We start from the raw sequence: 9,659 nt of genomic DNA, 5'->3' as shown, positions 1-9,659 counted from the left end.
ATTTATAACATAAATATATGAGAAAATCATTTGATATTCTATACAATAATATATTCCTTACCAAAAATTCTTAAAATAAATATTCATAAAAAACAATTAAACAACTATTCCAAATTTATCACCTCAAAATGACATAAAACAAGTAATAATAGCATAAAAAATCTACTTCTATAAAGATAAATAGGACTTTAAATATAAGTAAATTTTTCATATCAAATATGAGCCACTTGTTTGTCAGAACTAACAAGAATTCAGTGCACTTGTTGTAAACAATAATTTACTACAATTTAGGATATGAAACTCAGTTATATCTTAATACCGCTTATATACTTTTATTATTGGGTATTATTATTTATTATAAGGAGCAATTCATAAAAAACACAAAAGTATTTCATGGAGAACATTGTACACATTATAATAAGTAAAATATATGAATGGATGATATAAGCCTCAAAATTAAGATTGCTTAAATGAACAATGTAATATATGTTTATAGCTTCATATTAAATCAAAAGTTTAAAAATTCTATATGATATATATTAAAATTTTCAATTTTCCAATACATTTCATCAATATACATGTAAAGAAAACATAAAACTGTCTATAATAGCTGTCAGAAATGAGCATATGAGCTTGCCTAATTTTATATTGAACTACTGATAACAAACACAAAATGACAAATATAAAAACCACAAAGGGACATCATTAGAAAAGAAAAGTTAAATAAATGATCTAAGCCTTCAGTCTTGACTGCAGCGGATGCATCAGTGTCAGCTACAGTGTCTAATCATGCATTTGTCTTCTTTAGATGTTTCCTGAAGTAGAATTCCTATCATTTAAGATTCCATTCAAGATTCTTCCACTGCAATTTCTTTGTCTTCTTTGGACAAACTGTAATTTTATTCCATTTTTATGCTATATTCTTACTTTTTCTGAAGCCACTTTTGGACCCTCAGTCAAAGAAATTACATAGAAATAGATAGCTTTTAAAATTATTTCCAAAAGTATAACTCCAACACCTAGTGCTGGTTTTGAGAAAAGCTCATAGAAGAGAAGAAAGGGTTAGTAGAGATAGGAGAAAATTGTGTTTTAGGGCTATAAACACAACTCATTGTAAATACTGAGAACAATGATCATGGCCAGATTCTGAAATAATTGAGAACTCAGATGGAATACATGTGGACATGCTCATCTGATTAAGAGAGTTGTCAAGGAAGCAGTTGTTAGAGCTATTTGCAATGTTTTTGATGAATATGACGTGAGATTGTAAGAGAGAAATAACTTAAAGGGAAAAAAAGGATTGTAAAGCAGGATTTTCTGGTTATATTTCCAACCCAGAACTTTCTAAAAGTTATGGTGTGGGAAATACTACTATCTATGTGTTGCTTTTATTGGTTAATGAATAAAGCCATTTCTGTCAGTGGCTTAGCAGTATAGGGCAAGGTGGGAATTCCAAGCAGAAGAAAAAGTAGGTGGAATCAAAGGGAAGCCAAGTAGCAGTTGCAGGAATCCACTGAAACAAAACTTTGCCGATAGGTCACGACCTCGTGGTGATTCACACACTAATGGAGATTGCTTAGTTTAGGATATGAGATAGGTAGAAATATACTTAAGCTATTGGCCAAAGAGTATTGCAAATAATATCGTTTCTGTGTGATTATTTAGTGTCTGAGCAGCTGGGAATAAACAAACAGCCTCTGTCAACAGAGTTAAAATGCACAAATTTAGCATCAGCAACAGGCAAATAATTCCCAATAAATGACAGTCTCTCCAGAAAAAAATCAAACCCAGCGTGTTGCCTATAAGAAAGAGCAAATGAGGGAAGAGTGTGAAAATGAGTTGTGACACAGAACCTCAAGAGGGTTTCAAGTTTTTCTAACACACAATTAGACAAAGATCTACATCTTAAGGGAAGATTATAACAGAATACAGAGTAGTCTTAAAGTACTTACAATGAAAGGCACAGAAAACAGTTCAACCATCTCTTTGTTTTACATTCCTTCCTAGGCTAGAGCTACAATGCATTATTTAATGCTACTTTTGAATAGTAATAAGAAAAATGTTATAGCTAATTTGCATTGAACACCATTGAATACTAAGCATTGTGATAAATGTATTTCATAAACTATCCTACTTCTTACCTAACACTTCCCTCTCCATTTTTAAATTGTTGACATTTTGGTCTTCATCCCAAGTATTTATTCATAAATACAGATGTGATAGTTATTTAATGATATTGAATTCAACTTTAATTATAGGAATAAAATCACAAAAGGCACAGAGTCACATTTTCCATTTATAGTTGATAGTAAATCAACTAAAATCTCATGAAAAAACATAATTGATGCTTCTATTTTCAAAAAATATTGAATCTAGATGAGACAAAGTTGTGCACAGACACAAATATCATATTAGACTCAAGATTTCAGCCTTGCTATTTTAACTTCAATTGGTTCATTCCTAGCCACTGTGCTATAGTCCCTACCTTAGAGCAAACTGGTTTACCATGGGGTTAAAGAAAGTTATGCGAGGCAGAGATAACCAAAATTAATAATTATGAAAACTTAGTATTGAAACATACTATATGGAAACTTATCATTTCAAGAGCCTACTAAAAAAATATTGCTTTTTTTTAAAAAGAAAAACTAAGAAATAAATGATAATTTGAATGAAAGTATACTACATGAGTGGATAATGCTTCCCTCAGAAGCCAACAATTATTAAACAGACACCCACTGGCAAATATGAGACACAGCTCTATGAGTTGTTGGTTAGGGAGGAGCCAGAGGCAGCCAAAAATATGGAGGCTCTTGCCATCGTTCTTGGTTGCCCACCAAAATTTGCCCGTAAGACCATGTCTATGAAGATACTATTTACTTTGGCTATGGGACACAGAAATACAAAGCAAGCACCCTCTTTCTAACTAGAATTCATTGTGCTAGAACAACAATGCCAGCTGCTGGAAGAGAAGTGTCATCTAGAGTCTTAACAGATGTGGGCTTGGCATGCTGCAGTACTGATCTGACAGACAAGATAAACTTATTGGCACAATAGTGGCATAGTTATTATGAGAATAACTAAATCTTTCTGATTGAATGTGAGTTGCATTCCTCACTAGGTAATGCATTCCTGATCCTGTCAACCTGGGGAAATGCCATTGACGAGGGAACTCACAGGTCCTAGGATAAATATTAGTAAACTTGTTTTGCTCCTAGGATGCAATGTCAAAATGCATCCCAATTATTTACGTTTGTATCTATAGACTGTGCTGCTCCCAGAAACCCTAATTAAATTCACTGGCATTGTCATTCACACACACACACCACATGCACGTGCGCTCTTGCTTACATACACACACACACACACATACACACACACTCTAAGGTGTCGAGACTAGTTAGAAAAAAGAAGTACAGTTCCAGAAAGGAAACAAAGAACAATGAAAGTTAACCTAAGAAAAATAATTTCAATGCTTGTAATAATTTGTCAAATGGACAATACTATCACAACTCAAATAGAAAATTTTTAGCATTCAACAAAACACTTCTTACATTGTAGATTTCTACCTCACTACACATGTTGCGTACTCTTTCTCAGACCACATTCCTGGACTCATGGACCGTGAACTACTCTTTCATCTTTAGCAAGGTACTTAACCTCTTGGATGCATCTTCTTTTACATTCTTCCCCAGTTCTAGTGGGCGTCCTGTGTTCATGAGTACTTCACTGACCAGACAAGGACACCTTCTATGAGAAGGAAGTTTCATGAAACTTGAGAAGCCCTGGTGATGCAAGTCCAAGGGGACTGATCTTAAGCTGTACTAACATGGTTTAACATTTGAAATAAGTCCCTAAATATTTATCCTTGAAAAAAGTAGAATGGACAAAAATGTTTGAACATGAAAAATCAAAAACAACAACAAAAACCCTACATTAATGAAGAATGACAGTGGAAATCTGAGGCACATATAAAGTTAAGAAAAAAAATCCTGTTATGGTTCCCATAGCAACTGTAGTACAGTTGAATTTCACTTTTATGTTAAGTATGTTTAACTTGAATAGGAATACCAAATACTTTCTCTGAGCCAAAATGAGAATTATGCTCAACACAAAAACAATGATCCACAATATTCTAGCTTCCATCTAGTTCAAATATTATCCATAATGTTCATTAAAAATTTCACATCAAAAGTATATAGTTGTTTGCAGTGGTTTTAAGCCATGTTTATCTAATTTTTGAGACAGAGTTATTTTAAATGAGAAAACAATCTTATTAACTTTTCTTAATTCAGAGGCCACAACTTGATAATTTAGAAACATAGGATCATGATTCTGCTTGTAATTATATGAAAACACTTGCCCAAAGTGCAATTAATGAAAATACAATATGATTATATCCATTATCAAACTCAATTACTATTGATGTAGTCTGTAACTATGAAAATAAACACATTATTTAAGATCATGCTACTCTTAAAGCAGGATACATATTTAGTTTGTAGGACTTCTGTAGGTTGTATATCTTACTCCAGTTCCGTAGAGAAGGTAAATGCAGGTAGAATACTTACTCCTGTTATGTAACGAGGTCTATACTGAATAGTTCCAAACAAACCAAGGATGACGATGATAATATGTACAAAATTTGCCAGGATAGGTGCCCACTGATATCCAAGGAAGTCAAATATTTGCCTCTCCAGCACACAAACCTAAAATAGCAAAAGAGGATGGAATAGGTCAGCACAAATGAGAAACATCACAGAGTCAGAGATCAAAGGATCACTGTGACAGACATTATAATTAGCAAGTATAACTCTACTATAGTATGTGGCATTTTTAACAGTAAGAATGGAGTGTTCAGGCATATTGCAATGGAACACCATCTAAGTATCCACGGAGAGCCATTTGCCTTTCATAGATGAAAGATCTCATTTGCACAGTCACACATACACACACACACACACACACGTTCACGCATACACACACATGATATTGCTATATGCACTATCAATCATTTCAAGTTGTCAACCAGAAAATTCCCCATGCAAGGCTTGCTTGGTTTTCTTCAAATGTCACTCTGTAAATTCTATATTCACAAGGGGAATTGATATAGAGGAAAAAGAAAGAAAGAAAAGAATAAGAAAAGTCCATGAGCTACTGGGATTCTGGACAAAGATATACCACCAAACAAGCTACATGATTCATATCTTCTTAGAGTGACTGACTCCCTACTTTAAAGAGAGGAACATCAGCAGATGAGAAAGGCCCTCTCAATCCTAATAGTGAATAGCTACAAGGCAAAGAGAGTTTTATCATACAGGCAATGTAAAAGAAGGGCCAAAAAGGAAATAAGAACGTGGAAAAAAAAAGAACATACCCTTAGTGTTTTTAAAACAAAACAATGTAATCTAATGCTCCCCAGTTTGTAATTAAAACATAAGTATTTTAATGAGTGAGAAGATACAAATAAAAATAGCAAAATTACAGTAACAAGTTGGCAGTAGCTCTGAAATTTCATTTTACCCTCAATAGAGAAATATGGATTGCTGGCAAATCCTTTATTAGACCTAACAAAACAGCCTACTGGATTTCTTGCCTGTCCTTTTGGTGGACTGATCATAAACTCACTCTTCAGAGAAAAACATTGCAAATTGTCTCAACATTCCACAATAGGGTCAAGGAAAACTCAGCCACGATTTTGAATGAAATGATAATTTTAAAGCCTTCCAACTTCCAAAAGCCAGCCAAACATTTTGGTTGGATTTGGGGAACCTGTTCCTCATACTGGGTGACCTTGCCCAATATTAAGATACAAGGGTAAGCACATAGTACTGCTGCAATTTGATATGCCATGTTTTGTTGCTATCCATGGGATGCCTGCCCTTTTCTGAATAGAAATGAAGAAGAGTAGATGTGTGGGGCAGAGGGGAGGTAGGGGGAAGGAATGGGAGGAGAAGAGAGGGAGAAAAACTGTGGTCTGGATGTAAAATGAGAAAACTAATTTGATTTAAATAAAATCCTTCAAAATTATTAATATCCTTATGATTTAATGATATTTCTCATCAGTAAGAAACACTGAATTTCAACCCAGACAATCTATTCTTAAATACATAGGGGACCAATGAGATGGCCAAAAATGAAAAATACTTATTAGTGCAAGCCTGATGACTTGGGTTAGATCCATGCAAACAGTGGAAGGAGAAAACTATCTCCTAAGAATTGTCCTCTGACTTCCATATATGTGCAGTGGCACCTGTGTGCAGCCATGTGTGTGTACACTAATATAACCTTCAATAATACACATTTTATAGTTTTTTTAAAAAAACTTATAGCATAATTATATTATTTCCACCTTCTCTTTTCTCTGCCCCACCCCTCCCATGTACTCTACTTGCTCTCTCTCAAATTCCTGGCCTCTTTTCCTGTGTGTGTGTTCCGAACTACATAAATACAACCTGTTTATTGCCTATATGCATTTTTAAGTTTAAAAAGTTGTGCTTATGGCCTAGTTTGAAGACTTCTTAAATGGGCATCATTCGCACTTCAATTCTTTAGCTAAGTCACAGACTTACTTTTGGGAACTTGAAAGAGAAAAGAGATTCCCAACAGCTGTTTGCATAATACCCCGATTTTCTAAAGCAAAGCTTGAACCATGCAATGACTATAATTGTTACAATCTGACCTAAACAGGCCATGTCATTGTATCTTTGCAGGGATAGATGTTGAAGAAGGAAAATACAGAGAAGAGGAAAAGGAAGGAAAGGATGAAGGCAATGATGATGATGATGTAGTCTGTAGTCCCTTGCATAAGCTAAATCCATCATGACATGAGATAAAACAATACAATATTCTGATTGACTAATGACCACAAAGGTTTGTAGACCTTGAACCTTAGTAACTTTATAAACTAACTGCTTTTCAGGAAGCTGAGACATTCCTTTAGCTATTTCAAGTATTTAGCAAAATATATAAGATCTATTTCTGACACAGAATAAGGCTGGATGCACCTTGAATGCCTGCATAAATAGTGCCAAAGATTAAGTCGTTCTTCTGACAGAACGACTCTTACTAATGTATATAAAATCTCATTTCCACATCAGGCTTCCTTGTCTTTTGCTTATGAATAAATGGTAACCCGAAATGAAAGGCAACAGCAAGATAAATTTGAACTCTATATGTTTTGAGCATCATGACCGTGGGGACACAGCAGGAGGAAGCACAGAGCATATCAGTCAAGCAGTGGGAACTTTCTGAACAAATGGACCAATTACATGAGAAGATCATACTGCTGTCATTAATTATAAAAACATGTAAACAGTAATGTACTTCCCAAGTTTGCAAGGCTAAAATGAATAATTAACAATATTTATTAGGTGCAAAATGACAGAACTAATAGCTTCTTCCTCATGAGATTATGAAGACAGAATAATCTTATAAATGATGTTTTACACACACACACACATTCGATCTCTTCCTTTTCATTGCTCTATTGCTCATAATAAATCGCCATTCAGTGAGCTAAGATTGGTAACAAATTTTAGGCATAGCTCGGTTTTTCCTAAGATTTTCTTCTTCCAGGAAGAGTAATAATAATAGAAGTAAGATATTTTCTAAACTCCTTCTGTTTTCTGGATACATACGTACTCCTCCTCAATTGTACAAATACAAGGATATACACATGATTGTCAGATTATGTAGGTTAAGTATTCAAAGATGTATCATGTTTGATTATTCTGTGGTCTCTCTCTCTCTCTCCATATATATATATATATTGGAAGTCAAGTATCGTGTCTGTAATCCCAATGATGGGTAGGTGGAAACAGGAAGATCCTGGGGCTTTGCTGGCTACCCTCTAGGGAAATCATTAAGTTCCAGCCTCAATGAGAAAAAAAATCATACACACACACACACAAAAGATAAGAGAGTGATTGAGGAAAAAATCAAACATTGATCTTTGGCCTACACCCACACCCACACACACACACAAACACACATTCCATATACCCTGCTGCGATGTTGTAGGCACTATACTGCTGATAGAAAATATGCTTTCACTACCTCTTTTATTTTGGAATAGTACAAAGAATCTTCAAGCATATTTTCAGTTTGTGACATTATCTTATCTTTGGTGGAGGCAAAACTCTTGATTTGCTTTTTTTTTTTTTTTTGGTTTTATTAAGTTTGTTGCCTCTTTTAATACATTCTTAGTGGTATTCTGGTTTGCCCATGGGGAGCTTTCCAATGTATTTTCCTGATTTCCTTCAAATTATCTGATGTATAAATTGAAGAAATTGAGCTCAAAAAATATACTACTCTTGTTTATTCCAATGCCTTATTTTCACATAAAACATTAAATGTACAAAGCTTTTGTCTTATATATAAATTTTGGTTCTTCCATTTACCTTCTACACAACAGTCCATTATAAGCAATAAAACGATTCCTTTAATTTCTTGGTCCACAAATTATGACTACTGTCTCAGAGTTTTTATTTTTTTTAACAAAGTTGGGGATAATCTTTGATCACCAATGTGAATGATGATGTTAAAAGTCTTCCTGATTATACATTTGTCATTATATCTACCCATGGTATAAATCCCTATATTACTTGAACATTTTCATTTTGTTCTAAAATTCAGCAACAAAATTAAAGAAGTATTATTTCTCATGTTTATATCTACAATGTGCCTAAAATGTAGTACTTTTTCCCCATGACAATGTAACAAAGATTTTTCTTGCCTCAGAATATAAATATGGCATCCTTTCCCTTTAATATTTTAATACCTTGGAGGAGCCAGGGGGCATGATTCTCTTTCTTTCAAAGGCCATCTGTACACTGCAGAGTTTTTCAACATAATAAAAATATAGAGGCCAAGACAAAGGCATAGACTTGCAGCATTTACGGATCCTGTTTTCTTATCATTTATTTACATAAATGGGCCTAAAATGTGCTTATGACTTTGTATACTCGTTTTCCTTGGGAAATATCCTTAGCTTTTCTATACTAGCACATTGTATATTCATAAACCTACCTAGCTGTACTTTATTAAGACATGTCGTTTCAATTTAGGTATTTAATTTGCTCCTGCATTTTGGAAGTCACCACTGTGAATACAGAAAACAAACTTATTTTAATATCTCTACAGGCTAAGGTGCCCCAAAGGATAGATGCAGCCTGAGTTTGCATGTTAGATTCTCATGGTTTTAATCTAAATCCCAATAATGTTACTAAAAATCTTAGAGGATTCCTGTGTCTCAACAAAATGGCTGGGATGCTGATGTCTCTAGACTATCAAAAAATGTCACAATGTCAAAAACCAAAACAGTATATAAATAGGATAATCATTTTCCAATTTTGCTAGTGGTAGACAAAATAAATACAAAAATATATGTCAGTTTTCAAACATATGAAGGAGACAGCATTTATATCTCAGTAAGACATTTTATTCACATAAAACATAAAGAAGATAGACTTTGAACAACGTCTGCAGTAAGTAGGCAGTAACCTCAGATCAAGGTAACAAAGTTTTCCCACAAGAGAGTTTACTTATACTTTAATAAAATTATCAGGTATTTGGCAACAATGGCCATGAAAACAATTTTTTTTTATTGAGAATAGGAAAAAAAAGTTTCCGCCTCCTCCCAGCCTCCCATTTCCCTCCCC

General features: G+C 34.0%; 1 protein-coding gene across 1 annotated transcript in view; it reads right to left on the bottom strand.

The window, feature by feature from the left end:
- Nucleotides 1-9,659, bottom strand: part of Nkain2 (sodium/potassium transporting ATPase interacting 2) — a 1,001,586-nt gene that overhangs the window by 570,821 nt on the left and 421,106 nt on the right. Inside the window, exon 2 of the mRNA XM_050138196.1 lies at nt 4,569-4,706. Within this exon, the coding sequence (XP_049994153.1) occupies nt 4,569-4,706 (138 nt within the window). The remainder of the gene's footprint in view (nt 1-4,568; nt 4,707-9,659) is intronic.

Source organism: Alexandromys fortis, unplaced genomic scaffold (genome assembly GCF_014885135.2).
Source record: "Alexandromys fortis isolate MF-2015 unplaced genomic scaffold, M_Fortis_MF-2015_v1.1 scaffold_14, whole genome shotgun sequence".
Classification (NCBI taxonomy): domain Eukaryota; kingdom Metazoa; phylum Chordata; class Mammalia; order Rodentia; family Cricetidae; genus Alexandromys; species Alexandromys fortis.
This window is presented reverse-complemented; position numbering and strand designations above follow the sequence as displayed.